At 39.4% G+C, this 19661-nt stretch overlaps 1 protein-coding gene across 12 annotated transcripts in view; it reads left to right on the forward strand.

Annotated features, from left to right (window-relative positions):
- Positions 1-19122, forward strand: part of LOC140074548 (interleukin-15-like) — a 31988-nt gene extending 12866 nt beyond the window's left edge. For 11 of the 12 annotated variants that reach the window (XM_072119606.1, XM_072119550.1, XM_072119558.1 and 8 more), the window contains 6 exons: positions 9176-9343; positions 12039-12108; positions 13750-13785; positions 14901-14945; positions 16774-16926; positions 18726-19122. In XM_072119606.1, the coding sequence (XP_071975707.1) occupies positions 9297-9343; positions 12039-12108; positions 13750-13785; positions 14901-14945; positions 16774-16926; positions 18726-18842 (468 nt within the window). In that variant the 5' untranslated portion in view covers positions 9176-9296 and the 3' untranslated portion in view covers positions 18843-19122. The remainder of the gene's footprint in view (positions 1-9175; positions 9344-12038; positions 12109-13749; positions 13786-14900; positions 14946-16773; positions 16927-18725) is intronic. The other variant, XM_072119620.1, reaches the window with a different exon arrangement.
- The last annotated feature ends 539 nt before the right edge of the window (positions 19123-19661 follow it).

Raw genomic sequence — 19661 nt, forward strand, 5'->3', positions numbered from 1 at the left:
TGGTAGCTGGCTGTGTTTATTATATAGTACATGGTGGCACACTCTATGTATCTTGCATTGATTTATTTTCATATTAAACCAATAATGGTTGACTGGCCTGCGGCTCCCTATTATATATTTATTAGGGAGCCATTCAGGAGCCAGAAGAGCCGGCTCTTCTTTCCAAAGTTATGGCATTTTTTGTTCTGAAGAAATCTTTTTCTCCAGAGGTGGTCGGAGACTAATGTTTGTCAGTCTATGCACTCAGGCTGTGGTCAGTTAGCTTGTCCACAGATCCCATGATGCCCTGTGTTCTCTTTCAAAGTAATTTAGCATGAAATCCATTTATTTTCCCACTAGTAAATCCACTGAACATTGCACAGTGCAGATACAGGATTTATATGGTGACCAGCCTGGCTGCTTCTATCACATGGAGGAGCAGAGAACATGTAATAAGTGGTAGAAATCATAAGTACCTGAAGTCTACAGGCTGTGCTGTGTGAGCACTAAGGGTTACTAGCTTATCTGCCACATAGCTGATAGTGTCGATGACAAGGTGGGGGAAGGGCTGCAACATGAGGTGCAGGCAGAGACAGAAAAAGTTCTGTTACATCACAGACTGGGATGGAGGGACCGATAAGGAACAGGGGAGATTTTGTACCTCACTATTCTGTGCAGGAGACATTTATATCTCCAGTCTTGGACACATCCAGCTCTGCTACATACACATAGAGAGCTCTGTCACATGACCTCCTTCTCTGGGAGCTAGTAATGTGTCGCTTGTGAACGAGCCGGCTTCAAGAGCCAATGGCTCACTTCGCCCTGCCCCTAACTGGCTCACCACGCCCCTTTTAACACAATACAATCGAGTTAAAAGTTGAGTGGCGGGGGGGGGGGGGAATTGACTGGCCTGTGGCTACCTATTATATATTTATTAGGGAGCCGTTTAGGAGCCAGAAGAGCCGGCTCTTCTTAGTGAGCGGAGCCTAATGTGCCAGCTCACCAAGAAGAGCTATAATTCCCATTACTACTGTGTGCAGGGAGCAGCAGCCCCTCCCCTCCCATGAAACCGACTGGTAAACGAACTATAAAAAAAAGTATGGACTTTAGGGCTTGGCAGCACATGGAGAGGAAACAGCCATTGCAGCTCTAAGGTAATCTGAGGGGGATAGAAATTGCTGAATATGGGTAACAATGATAATAGGCAAAGTTGTTTTACATCCCAGAAGCTATGGATTTGTGGGAAAAAAACCCCTTTACAGTTACTCTTTAAGCTAAGAAGATACTAGAAGCCAACTTTTGCAAGGATGATATCTAATACACTGGATGCTTGGTTCAGATATCATCCTCACAGATGAATTGAGCATGTCTGCTAGGAAGGAAGTAGGTGCAGTTTATGTAAGCAACTCAAGTGTCAGCATCAGGTGTCAGGTGTCTAGTCTCAGGTGTGAGTGTTAGGTATCAGATATCACATTATATGATCTATGACTCTGACTTCTGACCATGTCCTAAAATGGACTCTGTAGCTGTCCTCTGCACAGCCATGCTACTTACACAATAGTCAGTGCAGCCTTGCTGCAGACCAGACTACGTGATTGTAACACTGTATATGCAATGGTTACACTACCTCCTATGATAAGTATAAGTAATATATTGGAGGATAATTTTTATCTGTTCTGTACCTGCTTGCATTAAGGTTCCTAGCCTTACCATCAGACTATTACCATCAACTCATGTTTTGCTGAGAGGACTCTGGGCGTGGGGGCAGCCAGGTCTTGGCACACTTTATACTTGTAGCATGATTGACAAGTCAGAAGTGCTGTTAAACAGTTTAATGGGGCTCAACTAAATTATTAGAACTGATTAGAATGATCAATTTATTGATTAGACACTGCAGGCACAGTACAGAGGTCTATCAGAATCCCTCCATGCAGACAGCCAGGTATTCACAATTATTACCTGCTACAAATGCAGCTGAGGGAAGCTGCTTCCTCTGGAGCTGTAATAAGGCTGCACTGCCCAGTGACCACCTCCCAGACTTCCTGAACTCTATGCAGTGTGAGGGCCTCCCAAGGTACGTGTCCATGTGTCCCTGGCTGCTGTATTCTGTGCCCTCCCTCCATCCTCCTGTATTACTATCAGCTCTGGGGTTTCTCCTGTATAGTTATCTCTTGTGGGGAATCTCCTGTTATGTCACATCTGGGGGGTCTCCTTTGTAGTCTGGGGGGGGGGGGTCTCTTCTATTATATGTCTGTTCTGGAGATCTACAGTATTATTGTCCACTCTGGGGGTCTCCAGTATTATATTCTGCTTTGGGGGGGTCTCCAGTATTGTTCCCCCACTGGGCAGGGGGGGGGCTCCATTATTATTATCTGCTTTGGACAATTTCCATTATCATTATTATTGTCTGGTGTGTGCACTGTATTTTTAGTCTGGGGTCTATTCCTGTTACTGTAGAAATGTAGGTTTTAGTTTCTAGGATTGCATTTTGTGCTGTACTGTGGCTTTTGTAGCATTTAGGGTTCTGGTTACTACTGTGGCCCCTTGTAGTTGAGGGGTATGAAAATGAAGCCCTAGGACCAATAAAGGTTTTATACCCCAGATTTATGGTGTGACCACACGTTCAGTTTTTCAGATGTAATTTGAGATGCCCAAATCAGAAATGGAGTAAAGGTAGGGGGAGAGTTGCACCTTTCAATAATTTGTCTCAACCCATTATCATCAACTGCTTCTTTTGGCTCCAAAAACTGCATCTGAAAAACTGAATGTGTGGACGCACACTCAGATTTAGGGTCTCATTTTTCATCGTTTCATGGTAGATAAGGCTAAAAGATGCAAGTTCATCAAGTCCAACGTAATAAGTCATAGGGGGAGATGTATTCATGTGTTTGCTGTGTTTGTAGACCAGTGCTGAGTAGAACTAGACAGTTAGTATAATAATGAAGTAATTTTAAGCTTTTCATTGTCATATTCTAAAATCTGTTACTGTTTTAATATTTCTGTTTCTTTTTGAGTGCCTGATCTGAGTTGAGTTCCAGACTTCAGGCTGGAGTTATTCTCCATCTAGGAAACACAATGGGGGAGATCATCAATCTGTCTATGACAGAATTCTGGAGTAATTTATACCTGAAGTGTCCTGCACCACATTTATTGAGGGTTTTAGAAAATTTTCATGTAGTTTTCTGACTTGCCTGAAAAAGACTATACCGTATTTTCCGGACTATAAGGCGCACTTAAAAGCCTTGGATTTCCTTGGAAATCCAAAGTGCGCCTTATAGTCCGGTGCGCCCTATGTATGGCGCTGGGCAGCGGACCATACTTACATAGGTCCCCGCTACCGGAGACCGGAGACAGCAGATCTCCAGCGGGAACTGCAGACCACGCGGCACGAACAACTTCTGCCGCGCGGTCTGCAGTTCCCGCTGGAGATCTGCTGTCTCCGGTAGCGGGGAACTATGTAAGTATGGTCCGCTGCCCTCCTCCACCTCCCCCTCACCTTCCCCGCGTCGCCGATTCTCGTCTTCGGGTCGCGTCGCGTCTCTTCTCCGCGTCGCGTCCCGTCGCGTCTCCGCTCCGCCCCCGGACCTCCGACACGCCCCCGGACCCCGCGCCTTATAGTCCGATGCGCCTTATATATGGAATTATTACATATATAAGGTGCATCGGACTAATGCGCCTTATATTCCGGTGCGCCTAATGGCCCGGAAAATACGGTAATCTCGAGGAAAGGGGATGTGGACTAACACAGATATCAGACAATTCCCTCTGTGCACAAGAAAATTCAGGTATAAACTAGACCAAATAATAGGTGAACTACAGTAATGTACAACTCCACAGTTCTAAACTACTACAGATACATCATCCAGCGTGATTATCTGTCACAGGATAAATCTATGGAGTCCAACACTCGTTTATTCACTGACACTTTTTTTTTTTACATCTTCCTCAGTGACCGACTACACCGAACATATTGGCTCATAAGATTTTGTTACAAGATGCAGACAGCAAGTTAACTTATTACTATCCAAGATACACTGAAGTAGGGCTGCCCATTAGATTTATAAGAGCCTCCAGGATTTAAAGGGTTTTCCTGAATAAGAAGAACAGAAGTGTCTAGAAGTGTCAAACCTGCTCACAAGTCATGTGTGTATTGCAGCTGAAATTCATTAATGTCAATGAAACAATTCTATAAGGCACATCACAAGGACAGGCGTGGTATTGTTTCTGGTTACATCTGCTTTGTTTTTCCATTTCTGTCTCTACTATTTCTTGAAATTTTAAGTTTTTTATTGTGACATTTTAAAATATGTTACTTTTTTATATTTCTGATTAGGAAACTTTTTTTGATGGCCTGCTTTTACAAGAAATGTGTCCATAATTTATTGAATTAATTATGCAGCGTTCACACATTGGGACACATTTACTTACCCGGTCCAGCGACTTCCCCTAAAGTGCATTCCCCGCTCAAGTTCGCCGGAGTTCACCTTTTTATTCCTGGTGTATGAAAGTGCTTGGTCTTGATCAGCAGACGGCTGATACTGATATAAATATAAATAAACAGTAAAAATCATGAACACATTAGGTATTGCCGCATCTGAAAATGCCCGATCTATCAAAATATAATAATAACGTTTTTTCACTGCGTTTAAGCCTGTAAGGAAAATAGCGCCCACAGTTGAAAATGTCCATTTTGAAAAATATAAAAATTTCAATAAATGATCAAAAGGTATTACCATCCTAAAATTCATAGCATTGAAAAGTCATCAAAAGTCACACAAAATGACACCACCCACAGCTCAGTATACAAAAGTATGAAAAAGTTGTTAGCACCAGAAGATGGCAAAATAAAAAAAATTTAAAAATTGTACAGGAGGTTTTAATTTTTGTAAATGTATGAAAACATTATAAAACTTATACAAATTTGTTATCCTGTGATCGCACCGACCCAAAGAATAAATTAGACATGTCATTTCTGGTGCACAGTGAAAGTAAATTTTTTTCCCACTTCCCAGTACACAGCATGGAATATTTAATACCATCACTATGAAGTGCAATTTGTTATGCAGAATAAAATAGTTATAGATTTTTGAAGGTGGGGAGTGAAAAATGGAAATGTAAAAACAAAAAAGGGCCAGGTCATTAAGAGGTTAATGTAGATCAATGTGTAAATGCAGCCTAACCATTGATTGGAGGGATGAACATTTACTTGACACTGTTTATTTCCACTTACATTCACCCATAAGTATAAATAATTACATATTATTATTCTTGTTTTATGTGTCAGTTATTTTCTTCCATTTTGAAAAAATATAAATTTCCGTGTTGCAATATGCTATTTATATGCTAGCTGTTTTTTGTAAGGTGAACTGTAGTTTTTATTGATACCATTTGAACATACATTAAATGCAAGTTTCTGATTCATTTGTATTCCATTATTTATTCTGTGGGGTGACCAACATTTTTGGTATCCCTTTTTACCATTTCTCAAGCTTAGTAAATGTAGTTTTCATTGGCTCCTTTCCTTAAAACCATTTAAGAATGGAGAGAGACCTTATTCAGAATTATACACCACGCATACTATGGTTTTAATTTACCCAGAATGCCTGTACATCCTGATAGAAAATCGCCAGTCCTAAATGTGATGTTCCGTGCATGGACTTGTGGTACAGTCTCTGGAAGTGTAAACGAATACAAGCCTTCTGGGAATCAATTTCAAAACCACTTTTTCATATTCTGGAGAGTAGACTTTCCACTAGACCCTCCTAATTTTCCATACAGAAGATGGAGACGACGCACAAGGCGTTTTGCCCTCAGTAAGATTTGATCTACATGCATTACTTCTGATGGCAAATTGATGTATCATGAAAAATTGGATCTCCCCAGATATAGCAGAAGTAAATGCACAACTGGATTTGCTGCTCAAAATGGATAGGCTGGAAAGTGTATGCGTATATTGAGAGCTTTGGGTTCATGGGTGAAGTTCCTTCTCAGTATAAAATTTGGTGGGTGGTTTGGGCTGCCATGGGCGCCCCCCAGAAGACTCAGTTCCCTGATTACCATACAAACCACCTATAGTATAATCTACTATTGCTTGGTACAACCTTGACCCAATGGTATAACACTGCATGCCTAAAGGGTGCCTTAGGAGCGCTTTAATTGTAATCAAAGAAGGCCGGCCCATTGACTCCCCTTAGCGACCTGGAGCGCCAAACAATCCAAATCACTACAAAATCTCTGACACCATCTTCATACTCTATCTCTTAAGGTGTTTTCTTCCTTTTCATGGGAACGATAATATGTCAATGGGAAACATGTCTTTGCTACAACTTCTGAAATGTCACGACAATGTGAACACGGTTTTATTAATTACATTGTAATTTTGCTTTTGAAAACCCAATAAAATGTCTTACAAAAATAAAAAATAAAATATTTAGGAAGTGCTCCCCAACCTTTTTGTATCCAGGGACTGACTGCAGCCAATTTTTTTTTTCCAGGGGCCGGGTTAGGTAACCCCCTTACTTTGGTCCCTTACCATATAGACAAACATTCTATATCTAAACCTAACCCATATAATGTCTCGTTACCCACAGCCCCCTATCTAAAATGTCCCCTTTCCTGTAGCTGCCGCCTTTTCTGTAGCCCCATTTTTTGTTGTTTTTTTTATATAAGAAGGGGGCTAAAGACAATAGCTCTCCGAACTCTCCTTCGCATTGTGTATTCAATCTGTTGCTCACTGTTGCCGCATGCATCTTAGAACCATCTCTACAGTCCAACCATTTTTTAAAATTGAGACCTCTAAAATGCTTATTATCGCTCAGATTCAATCTCGCTTACTGTAATTCCCTACTCGGTCTTCCACTCACTAAACTCTCTGCTCTCCAATCTATTCTTAATGCAGCAGCCAGTCTTGTCTTTCAGACAAAATGCCCAACCCAACCCATAGAACGTGCAACACAATTCTGTCGAGTCACGCTATCCATTGTGGCACATGGTCCAACTCTGCACCAGAACACCTCTTTAGGTGCAAAATTTTGTGGCGCGTTGGGATGTGGTCATGAAAACAAAACTGGCACACATACATGTGCAAGCGGGTTGCTCTTCGTTTTTAGTGCAAAGTCAAACAGAAAGCTGATGCTAAAACTTTAATAAATGTGGGCCACTGTTTAACTTTAAAGCCAACTTTTATTAACAGTGGCATGAACACTGGTTTTCAATGTATTTATGCCTGTTGGTGTCCCATTGCAATTTTTTTGTGCACCAACAAAATGGTAAAGACTTAAACTGTTTTTTCAGGTTGTGGATGTGTGTATCGGAAAGGAATGTTTGTCCTATTTTCACACTCTCAATACATCTTTATTAGATGCAACTGAACTCATATCCAATCAATATGTTTGTATTAATAAATCAATATCAACTGCAGAAATTTGGGACAGATTGGTTTGAGTGTTGTTCTAAGGAGGACAGGGCCACATCTGCGATGAGGCGAGATGAAAATCTGGAACCCTTTAAGACTGGCATTTTTCGTCTTTTTGCCACTCTAATGTGGACGATTCGAATCGCCCACCAGATAAATAACTCTCACCTGTCTCTTTAAGACACATGTGCGATTTACATGCAGAGCGACGCAGCGCCTTTCCGGGTGCTGGCATTTCTCCATACTATACAGGGACACAGGCGGCAGATGATGACGTCACGCCACCTGTGTCTCTGAGCGGAGCCGCGGCTGCCAGAAGAGCCGCGCGCCACGTGGCGTTTTACATCCCCACAGGCAGGCTAACTGAGACTTAGTGACATCTAGCACCTTATAGATGACAAGCATTTCCATCAGTAGGACTTTATTCTGGTTCTTCCATCCATGACATATCAATGTTGAATTCACAGCCAGACTTCTTCAGCTCTCTGCAGCATCTCCACCCGGCGTCCCCAAAAATACTACAGTCACTTACAGTATTAAGTCTCCTGGATAACAACACTGTGCTCCTAAATGATATATACCCATCACAATACAACTGACCACATGATCCACACATATAAAACATCCCTTCATTATATATATGGAATGGGCAATGGAACAGAGGTAGGCTACTGAAGGGGGGGGGGCAGCATTTTAATATTCGCCTCCGGCAGCAAATATGCTAGAATTGGCCCTGATGGAGGAGATAAGTTGTGGAAACTCTGCCCCTCCTATGCTGCCAGATACATAATGAGGCTCCATCTTCCTAAAGCATTCTGCAGGGTTGCTTTGGTAGCATATCCTGGAGTTAGGCCATTATGGAACTAACTATTGATAGGCTGACCCCACTGAGATAGTGGAACTAATAACCCCATAAGTCTCCATCTCATGGTACACCTAGTTATTTAGGGCCATATTCACACTTTCCTTATATGTAGTCCCCTGGTTAGGCTTTGTGGCACCACACTAACACAAAGCGGCAGACATAAGGTATTGCAGTACATTATTTGAATGTATTTGTTTGTCTGTAACCTTCAAGCATTATATGTTGTATGTACATTATAAGTGTGTGTCTTGAGAAGCCAAACCTATAAATATAGGGTCCATTTAGAGGTCAGGGTCTTATTTGACTCTTAAGACATCGTCTTTTGAGTCTAGTCTCTCTGAAAGACAACCTGGCTCCATAGAAAATCCTTCCCAGCGAAGCTGATCTTTGGTCCCTACTTACGTTTCCACAAGCCACCGGCGCTCATTATTGCCATATTCCAAATGAGTTATTCTGCTGTGGGCAGCCTGCAAATAAAAGAAAACATAAGTTAAGAATCTCTGTGTGCCCCTTGCCTAAACCAACCACTATGGTCCTCCCACATGACATCTGCCAGGGAGATAGACACCTATCCCGGGAGTGCACCAGGGGGATACCTTCTACACATATGGCCTCCTCTTCATGCTTCTGACCTGCAGGCTCAGACAGGTGTGGATGAAGCCTACATCAGAACCCCAGGCTTCCGTGATACGTGTGGCCTAGCCTCCATCATAACCAGCCTCTCCAGGTTCTAGTTCTAGTAAATAGTTACACCAAAGTGAGTAATATTGTGTATAAAAATTTTGTTCCACTTGTATGCTTTTCTTTTTTGTTATAATTTGGTTTAGCTAAGAAAGTGTCAGTTATTCTAAGCAGGGATTACTGACTATGCACTTATTCTAACTTGTGTATTAAGAGAAATTGTTTATCTTTTTAAGCCTTGTGGTAGGACACCTTGTGGTTCTAGATGAAGTTCTGGAGGCATTCCAACAGCATATTTTACTTTATGATGAAATTCATAGATCGTAAACCATTCTTATCCTGGATTCCCATCAATAAATGAATCTCTGTATTATGTGGATATTTAGCATCATCCTAATGCAGAGGTAAGGAAACCATATTTTATTTGGTTATTTTTATGGTAAACTTGTAAATGCCTGCGGCTTAAAAGAAACTGTTCTTCAGATGAGGCATACGCTAAATCTAGAAATAATTTTCATTGGATGTGGATGTGATTGGTTTTAAGATCCTCAGGATTTAGAATACATCAATCTGAACCAATGTGATGTTTTTACGGAGCAACAATTGGGTTGACAGGGTAGCTGGGAGCTTATTGATGATTCCCCTCAATACTTGTACATTAAATAAATCCAACTATAAACCGTGTAATAGAATTGAAGCAAATTAACAAATCTAAGGCTCTTCTACATCTCCTTGGAAAATAACAATAAAAAAGAAATGTCTTTAGAGGTTTCTTTCTTTATTTTTTTTAAACATTAAGAAATTACAAAACTTCATAATTGTAAACCCCTCTCAACTGGTCCTTCAGCATGAGCAAACAAGTGCAAACAATCGGAATCAATGAATCCAATAGCTACGCTTGATGTTTTTGAGGAGATAAATCACAATAATATTTTCTCTGTGTCATTTATAGTGGACATATTACTTGCTCTCCTCCAGCACACCCGCCCCTATGCTTGTACAACAAGACATGGCACAAACAATACATATTCCTTATACCGACCTCACTGGATACTTCAAATGGAAAGAGGATCCAGCACTCACAATTTAGGTGAAAAAATCCTTTTCTTTATTGGTTAAAATCCGACATAGCGATCACAAATACAGGTACATCGTAATATTAGTGATTGATGCGTTTCGGCGTATAGCCATAGTCTTGATCTAAAATTGTGTGAAAAAACCCGGTTTAAAAAAGCCTCCTCACCTAGACCTCATGTCCAGTGGGAGGGGAAAAGGTGCAAACCAACATTAACCTTTGAATTGCTGGCCTATGTTAAACAGAGATCACTGATCATACAAATGTGAACATGAGCCTATGGGGAGCAAGCCCTAAGACATTAGACATGTGCACACAATTCACTAATGTTCAATAACTAAATCAAATTATAAAAATTATCCGCATTATCCACAAACAGTGTGCTTCTTTACAAAGACCCTCACCTCACTGGATAGCCTGCAGTATAGCTTTCTGTGGCAAACCTTAGATTTTTTTATAATCTATTTGTTAAATGTTAAATGTTCTTATATCAGGCATATTTACTTTACACTTATAGAAAGATCTTTTTATATTTCCAATTCCAATTACAGAATAATAATAATAATAATAATAATAATAATATGCAGGATAAAATTCATCTTCCCCTGCAATAGACAAGGCCTTCTAAGTTATTTAAAAGTTGGTGGAAAAAATAACTAGAGTGAATCTACCTCACCCAGCTAAGCTGTAAATGGGAGGCAAACCCCTTCCCCAAACTAATAAATAACACTTAAATTGCCATATACAAATGCAGACAGGCAGTAAATAATGGCTTTAAAACATGTAATATATAAAGCATAGTGTATGTGTGTGTGTATATGTATGTCTGCTATAAGAATTTGCACCGTTGCATTTACAATCACCAAATTTTGCACAGCTGCTCTTTGTGACTCAGGAAACATCATAGATTAGGTTTTGAGCCAAATTTTAACCCCACGCTTTCCAAAATACACTTATTAACCGCCATATATAGGAGCCATTGTCTGCTGCGGCAGAAGCTGAGCGGTGATCGGCTGCTGTTTTTCCACAGGTCATTAATATGAGCTCTGAGCTTTGATTGGTTAGTATAGGCAATGGATGTTAGACAGTGTGAGATAAGATGGATCGAGGCATGGAGACAGAGACACAGAGACAGTCTGTGACCGAGACAGTCAGGGACAGATAAAATATTTTTTGTTAACTCTTTCTATTTTGTTAAAGCCAAGAGCAGTTATTTACTCTCCTGGGCAATGCCGGGAGCTACCGCTAGTAAATAAATATAGCCAAATATGTTCACTTTTAGGACCCATATTGCGTAAAGAAATAATTGATTGCTTTTATGTTGTTTATAAAGTGACATATCTCGGAAAAGCAAATTCTAGAAATCTAATTTTGCTTTAGGTGTCTTATGTTGTCTTATGTTATTTGTTGTCTTTTGTAATCTTTGTATCGGTGGCCTAAACAAGATGAACAAATCAGCCATATTGATATGCAGGATCACCCAGGACAACACCATTGCCTGTGTTTTGGATCACTCTTTACATTTCTAAAGATACTATTTGTTTTAACAAAATAATTTGAAACAAAGTGAACTGAGTATAAAAGGCCTACAATACCATAAAACTCTATCATTTATGATGGATTCTAAAATGTGCTAAAAGTTTAACTAAACCTACAAGTTTGCCCATATCCACTCTCTAGACAAGACTCCTACAATTTACGACATCCAACAGTTAATTATTTTTCCCACTAAAATAAAGTAGTCCCAGTGACAGATATCTAAACGGAATGTATTTTTCGGGAAAAATAACTCCTATGTGTCCTTACAATATTTATAATGTGGTTTATATTCTTTTATAGGTAATCAAACATACCATTTTCATGTTCTATCACAAAATCTGAAACTATTGTCCCTGAATGGGAACATCTGCCTGGGGTCTTTGTGCCTTATTCTCTTATTTCAGCTCATCATCACAGATGATGGGAGTTAATATGAATGTAACTCAATAAAATTAAAGACAGATTATGTAAATGTTCTTTTTCAGTTTTCAAAGTAATTACAGTCAATCACAAAGTGGGAAAATAATAAAGAAAGAGCTGGATGCCCTAAGAAAAGCAAGTATCATCACATTTATTTTAACGTTTTTTTTGGGGATTTGCGTATTAGTTAATTAATTTTAAGTTTAGTGGTATAAATTGTACAGAGGCTATGCTTGATACTTAAACCCCGTTTAATAGGTCATGTGACCACAGAACAAAAATGACTTCACAGGCCTGACCTGGGCTCAGGAGGTTAACAGGTTGATCCCCCACTGAGCTCCTGAGCTAGGTTTGCCTCCAGGCCCTGCATAATTAGTACATGATGGGATAACCTCAATGTTCCTCATACAGATACTCCACATATAGCATCTTAACCATTGTATGTATTCATATAATAATAAGGAGTTTATGTATCAAACATTCCAGTTTACTTTTATATTTTGCAAATGCATTGAATGGCTGATAGGACATCTAGATGCAGTGTCTACCCAACCAGTATCATTAAGCCTTGGCCTTCACCTTCTCACGATGTCATGTTGCAGAATCTTGTTGTTGCCTGAGGCCTTCTCCTATTTTAGCCTAATAGGCTTCACTACGTGCCATAATGAGGCTGCCATAGAAAACCTCTGAAACCCTACATGTTTTGTGGGGCAGAGGGTAATTCCCTTCCTCTGACTAATTCATTTACTTGATCAGGACAGTTAAGGGGTTAAAATGCCCTGAATGGTCAGAAGCAGCAGGAGCCAGGCTGTGTAACAGGCAGTGGGCCACATCTACTTACCCGGCCACTGGAGTTCACCAAATGCATTGTCCGATGATAATGCTCTGTCCCGCGATTCACTAAGATCGGAGATGCAAGCAGTTAAAGACATAGGGGCAGATTTACTTACCCGGCCCATTCGCGATCCAGCGGCGCGTTCTCTGAACAGGATTCGGGTCCGGACGGGATTTATGATGGCAGTTCCTCCGCCGTCCACCAGGTGGCGCTGCTGCGCTGAAATGCATCTGATCGCGCCGCAATACACCGAGCTGGACCAGGTGAAGGTAAGCGCTTCCCAAGCGACACATTTTCGGTTATTAAATGCGGCGGTTTTTCCGAATACATCGGGTTTTCGTTCGGCCACGCCCCCCGATTTCCGCCGCGTGCATGCCAGCGCCGATGCGCCACAATCCGATCGCGTGCGCCAAAATCCCGGGGCAATTCAGGTACAATCGGCGCAAATCGGAAATATTCGGGTAACACGTCGGGAAAACGCGAATCGGGCCCTTAGTAAATGACCCCCATAGTTGGAAATGCAAGCTGCAGGTAAATCTGAAAGATGAGATTATCATACACTGTTGTAGATGTATAATACAAAGGACCACATTTGATGTATGTTAAAGGGTTTTTTGGTTCCATTACTATTATTTTCCGCAAAAAGTCTATGTCCACAAATTTTGGTTGATGCTCTATCTGCAAGTTCCTGTATGAAGAGTTGTTGTAGCACTCAAAGTGCATGGAGCCAGAAACCGAAAACAATCAAATATTAATTTCTAAAGGTGGAAAATTCTTTACACCCCATGTTATATCACTTGTACCAAATGTGCTTTCAGTAGGAATAGCTTTTAGCTGTGATTTTTGTTCTCATTATCTTGATGGTAGCAGAACTAACAGCCTTCATAGACTGCACTATTCTAGAAATAACATAAGTATGTCTTCCCCTTATTTCTATTTAGCTTTTCGAAGGCAGTGAATACTGGAAAAGAAACTATGTAAGTAAAGTATGATCTCATAACTTATGTGGTGTTCCTGTTTTCCTTGTGGAATCTTAACGCTTTTAGTTATGGTGATGTCTTTGACTTTGCTTTCATTTTTAATTTGATGGTTGTAAAACATTTGAGATAAAGTTTCATGAAAACTGATAGATGTCTACCAGGTCATCAGGAAATGTCCTTTGGACTTTACAACATTGTAAATGTGTTTGACTGATTTTATAGATATTCACCTTTTGGTATGCTATGTGGTTAGTACACTGGTTCACAATTTAAATGTATTGTATTAGTGCAATTCATAGTAGTATTATGGTCTCATACCTTATACCCGCTCTAAATATGTGGGGCAGATTTATTCAGCAATCAAGCAGAAGAAAGTTAGGACTGTTAAGGACAGAATTAGGGACCTCTGTATATATTATACCTGATGATCATGTGATTGCCGGGTATTTCCTAGGTATGGAAGAACTGACCCAGATCTGATCACTAGGATATTCTCCCCTGTAACCAATATGCATGAGTTACAATGGAAAGCTACAAAATAAAAAAAATAAAGTGTAAATATCCTAGGGACTTCCATAACTTCATTGCAGAAACTTTGTTCAAATTGTCTTACATTTAGTACAAAAACAGATGGACAGTCTAAGGGCCCATTCAGATAGATCCCTATTGTATCTGCATCCGTTTTATCACATCCACAAAAACAAAAAACCCCTGATTTCTAATCTGCTTCCTGCCCTGCCCAATTGGAGATACTGATTATGATGATGACAAGACATTGATGCTGTTGATATAGAGAAAATGTCATTAATGTGTGCTTTGGAACATTAAGGAATACAACCCAGATCTTTTGAAGTGAATAGCATGGATACCATGGAAGTGTTACTGTTTAAAGCCAAGGGATCACAGCACTATACATTGCACCACTGCATCTATTGTTCTAAGCATCATTTGATTTTGGGTTATCATATAACTGATAATTAGATGATTAATTACTAATCCTATTAATATCCCATTATTATCTCAGGTGGATGATAAGCCTTTTAATTTAGTTCTGTTCACCATATTTTATAGTATTTTCGTTTAATTGCTTTAATGTTGTATTTTTACTGCAGCAACGTGATTTAAGGCTCTATACTGCAAGGACTGATGATTATACAGTAAGTGTCGTATGTCAGTTCTGTGACTTACTTTTGGCTTCACTGAGGCCACCCAAGCAAACATTGTTTTTGGCAAGAGTTACTGCATTATTGAGTTATTGCGTTCCATTTCTTAAAGATTCAAAAAAAATAGCCACTCACAAATACAGGAATGAAAAAGAAAATACATCTGTCAATATGAGTATCTGAGATTTACATTATATATAGATAACAGCATAACATCACGAATATGAGAGGTTTTAGGGTTATAATCACATACACAGATATAATAAGTTTTGTTTGTTATTATTGCTTAGAACTCCAGAATGCCCTCACGGGATCTATAAGTCTCTATGGAGTATGACTTGCAGAAGTTTATTATGTGCAAGAGACTGCAGAATTAGATTTACAGGTTTAGGGGGTTCTACAAGAGGTTACTGGTAGCTGTCCTGAAAAAAATATTCTTCTTACGTGTGAAATCTGATGTGGATTTTGCAGCACCTAAACCTAACCTTGGGGCTTACCCACACTGTGGAGCCTTTGTATAGTGAATGGAGGCTGTGCAGCTCCGATGAATTTAATGTACATGGAGATAATTTGTTTCCCCGAAAATAAGACAGTGACCCATATTTATCACTAGGTTAAGTTTGCCTGTGAGGTGTGCAGGGAGGGCCAGATTCATGAATTGTGGCCCACAAAAAAATGGGGTTATGGTAGAAAATATTTCTATAATAAAATATTGAATTGAATTTAGCTTTCTGCTTTTAGATAAATGTTATCCTAGATAATAACCCCTTATTATGTCAGATACCTTTATGAGAATACAGCATAAATGAGGGACCTGAAGAACTGTAAAGTATTAACTTTTATGTCCACAGAAAGTCACCAGATATTACCAAATTAACATACTAGCCCCCTCAGGTAGAGTATGAAATGAACTAGAGACATTGAGAATCTGGGACTGAAGTTATCTATCATATAGTAATACATGGCTTACGTTCATTGTGGGACATTTATCACAACTGGCGCTTCCTAGGGCACAGAGACACACTTCATTCAGTAAGAGGTGTATGCATCTCCTGTGACAGCCAGGGACTGGCATGGATTGGGGATATAACTCACTTTTCTTTCTTACATTATAACAAGATATAATAAACCCTTTGAGCTACAGGAGGCAATGCCCACTCCAGCTGAGCCTCAGAAGAAAACTGGCATGATGGCCATTAATATGCCGAATGCCAAAAGTGCAGATCCCATAGCAAACCTGTGCCTAACTTCTGACTTAAGGAAGGGGTTAAATGATAGAAATACCATATATTTTGGACAATAAGGCGCACAAAAAATCCTCTCATAAAATCAAAGGCGCCTTATAGTCCAGTGCGCCTTATATATGAACTGTACTTACAAACAACAGCTGCCTTGAACTGTGCACAGGTCTGCCACCTGCTGATCATTCATCCTTATAATCAGGTGCGCCTTATAATCCGGTGCACCTTATAGTCTGAAAAATATGGTAGATGCTGGAGCCGAGAGTTGCTGGGGGCCCACATAATGCTGTATCTAATGAATCCATAGGGGCCATAAAATAACCATGAGAGGGTTGTGCATAAAATAACCATGAGGGGACTGTTTGGGATCATAAACTAGGGAATATTTTGGGAACAGGAGACTGTTTTAGTTTCTTAATTTTTAATGACGCCATGTGAGTTCACTGCAAAATTGCGAACGGAGACAGTCACCCAAGGGCTTACTGAAACCTGGAGCCGGCCCTGGATATAGAAAACCACTATTTTAACAGTTTTATTTAAGAGATTTATGTTTTCCAAATGTGATGTATATTTTTTTACAGGACGCATGTACCCAACCAGTTTTTGACTGTTACTATGAAGAGTTTCAAGTAATATTGCAAGAGGTCAGCATGACAGGAGAGGAAAACATAGCCATGCAGATGAGGAATACACTAGAACATATAAAGACTTATCGTCCATCAGAGAGTGATATGGTAAGTATTTTAAGAATATTTCACATAATTGTCATTGAAAAATGAGAAAGTCTAAATAGAAAAGCGAAAGGCCCAAATATACTTGTACTATCTCAAACGCCAATAAAACATAAAAGATAAAATAGCTTATATATATGAGTATACACACAAAACATTTGTAGTTAATATTTGTCAGTATTTAAAATCTTTTTAGAATTATGATAGTTGCACATTGCAGCTCCACAGCTGGTATAGTCTCTCATATGATGCCTAGAGAATTGTTTTTCCCCTTTGGAAACATATTTGTTATTTTGAGTAGCAACACTGAATAATTTTAATAAGCAGTGCAAGTATTCAATATTGCTTTCAAAGATAAGAAACTTAGAAATGGGGCCACATTTATCGCGGCTTGTACTCCTGAAAACAGACGGACAAGCCATGATTTAGTAGCAGTTACCGGCATAATAGAAGAGCCTTGGTGGTGTAGCGCATTGTTGTGCTTTGCTGTTGGCCCTCCCAATTTATCAACAAGCCGCAGCCTCCTGACTAACTGGTCCCATCTAACAGCATGCTGTAGAGCAGATGGCAGTGAAAAAATATCTAGTATAACTTCTCTAGCAGTTTCAAGCTTCTTCTTGGCTTCTTCTTGTTCTGTGACAGCTTTCCCTCTATTATCTTCCATATAACAAAAGCTGTCATTTGGTAGATGGTACAGCCGGGTACTGTTAAGAATGAACGAAGATTTAAATGTAAAATACCAAATATTTTACTAAAAAACTATTTATCAAGCAGTTTCTTCTCTATAACATGCAGGGGAATGCAATTTCTGTGCCCCCAACTTCTGTTCTATAGTTCTGTATTGTAGTTTTTGGTGTTATTTTTAAGAAAAGGCTCTAATCTTTCAGACGAACAGATTTGTACTGCAATGCTGGGGCCATTTTCCTCAGGATCAACACTCCCGTTGCCAAAATAGCGGTACACATGCAAGGGTTACTGGTGAGTGAGTGGACCCATTTACAGGGTTAACATCTGCAATCGGCACCAGCACCGATCTCTGATGTTAGGATTCAAATCTCCACGAACCCACCAGACCCGAATACTGATGCATTCGCTCCTCACATTCTGTGAGCTTTATAGCAGCTACTTGCAGTTCTTTAAATGCCTGAATCTCTGGTTCTGTAGATTACAGAATCTTAAAATGGGATTCTTATGTTTAATATGAAACTAAAAGTATGTTCTTGTAAACTTAACTCATCGCAGGCAATTATGACTCTTCTCAGATTGTTTTCACAGGACTTGACGAGAGGAGGAGATTTTTTATAGGTAGATTGTAAATAATGTTGATTTGGGGTATTTCTATGTAATGGATGTATATCTTAATAACTATTTTTAAATCAGGGGGTTCCTATATGTAACATGAAAATATTTTGTTGTCACTGTACACTGTATATATTCTTATTAATTTGGGTGATGCAGTACCTAACTCATGGGAAAACTATATATTATAGTTATTTTCTAGAGGACTGTATACTGTTTATTCTAAGGGGGGCATCCTTACTTTAGCAGTATATTTGGTACAGTATATATCATTTATTCAGGGGCATAAACCATAGGAAGATTTCAATACAATATAATGTATCTGTACTGGGAGACATCACGACTGCAATGTACTTAATCTATAGCAATACTTCATATTCTGCCAAGACTTCTCCACTTTTAGAGATAAGGCCACGAAAGGTAAAAGTTTAGGATGGATTTAAACTCCAGCCAAATCTTGGTTAAATCATAGACTAAATTTTTTTCTCTTTTTTTTGCTGTAGGTTGGTAGCTGTAAAAAGTGTGAAGAATATGAAGAGGAACCGTATGATGAATTTGTAAATAGATTTGATTCTATAACCCAAAAAATGCATGTGAACGGTCCTCATAAAAAGCGATAAATATGTGAACATTTTTACTATCAGCCGTCCACACTGCTATTTTACTCCTTTTTTTTACATTAAAAAAATATTTAAAAAAAAACTTGGCAAATCTTGTTTACAAATCTGTGAGGTCTCAACTTATGAACAGGGTCTATCTCTTATGAACAGGGTCTAACATGCAGATCTGATCGTTGCCATATTTGTTGGAAATTTTTTATATAATATATACAACGGTTTAGGACTGTATTTTTATACTGAATGCAATAAATTAAGTTTATTAAACATAATTACTGCCTTATTTTACAAAACATTGTGGTTACTCCTGTGTCTGTGGAGAATTAGAGCTATTTATCTCTTCTCCGAATACGATGATAATGCTTTTTATGGGGTGAACACCAGAACCAGTGCGGGAATGCCCATTTCACTGATTTTCACCCCACAAATATGTTACTTCAGTAGATGCACTGCCATACGGGATTTTTAAAAGTTCCTGGTGGATAAATAACATCTTCATAGCCCTGCAGGTAAATGGATCCATTCCAAAATTGACAACAACTCTTTCTGCTGTATCCGATTATTTTCTGGACTCAACAGTAAAATTGTAAATCAGGTTCATTATGTAGAGGAGAGGTGAGTGTCACTCCTCTAACTCTCTGCGGAAGATGGACTGATTGTACTAAGTCTTGTGTCCATGTCTGACAGCTGAGGCTGTTCTACAGGAAGTCTATTAACCTTCCAGCAGGATCTGGGCGTGTGTAAAGTTAAAATTCTGATTATCCACGGAACAGAATTTGGGTAAGAAATAAGAACTCGCCTCGCTTTAAACTACTGGAGCAT

The sequence above is a fragment of the Engystomops pustulosus genome, chromosome 1, assembly GCF_040894005.1.
Source record: "Engystomops pustulosus chromosome 1, aEngPut4.maternal, whole genome shotgun sequence".
Lineage (NCBI taxonomy): Eukaryota > Metazoa > Chordata > Amphibia > Anura > Leptodactylidae > Engystomops > Engystomops pustulosus.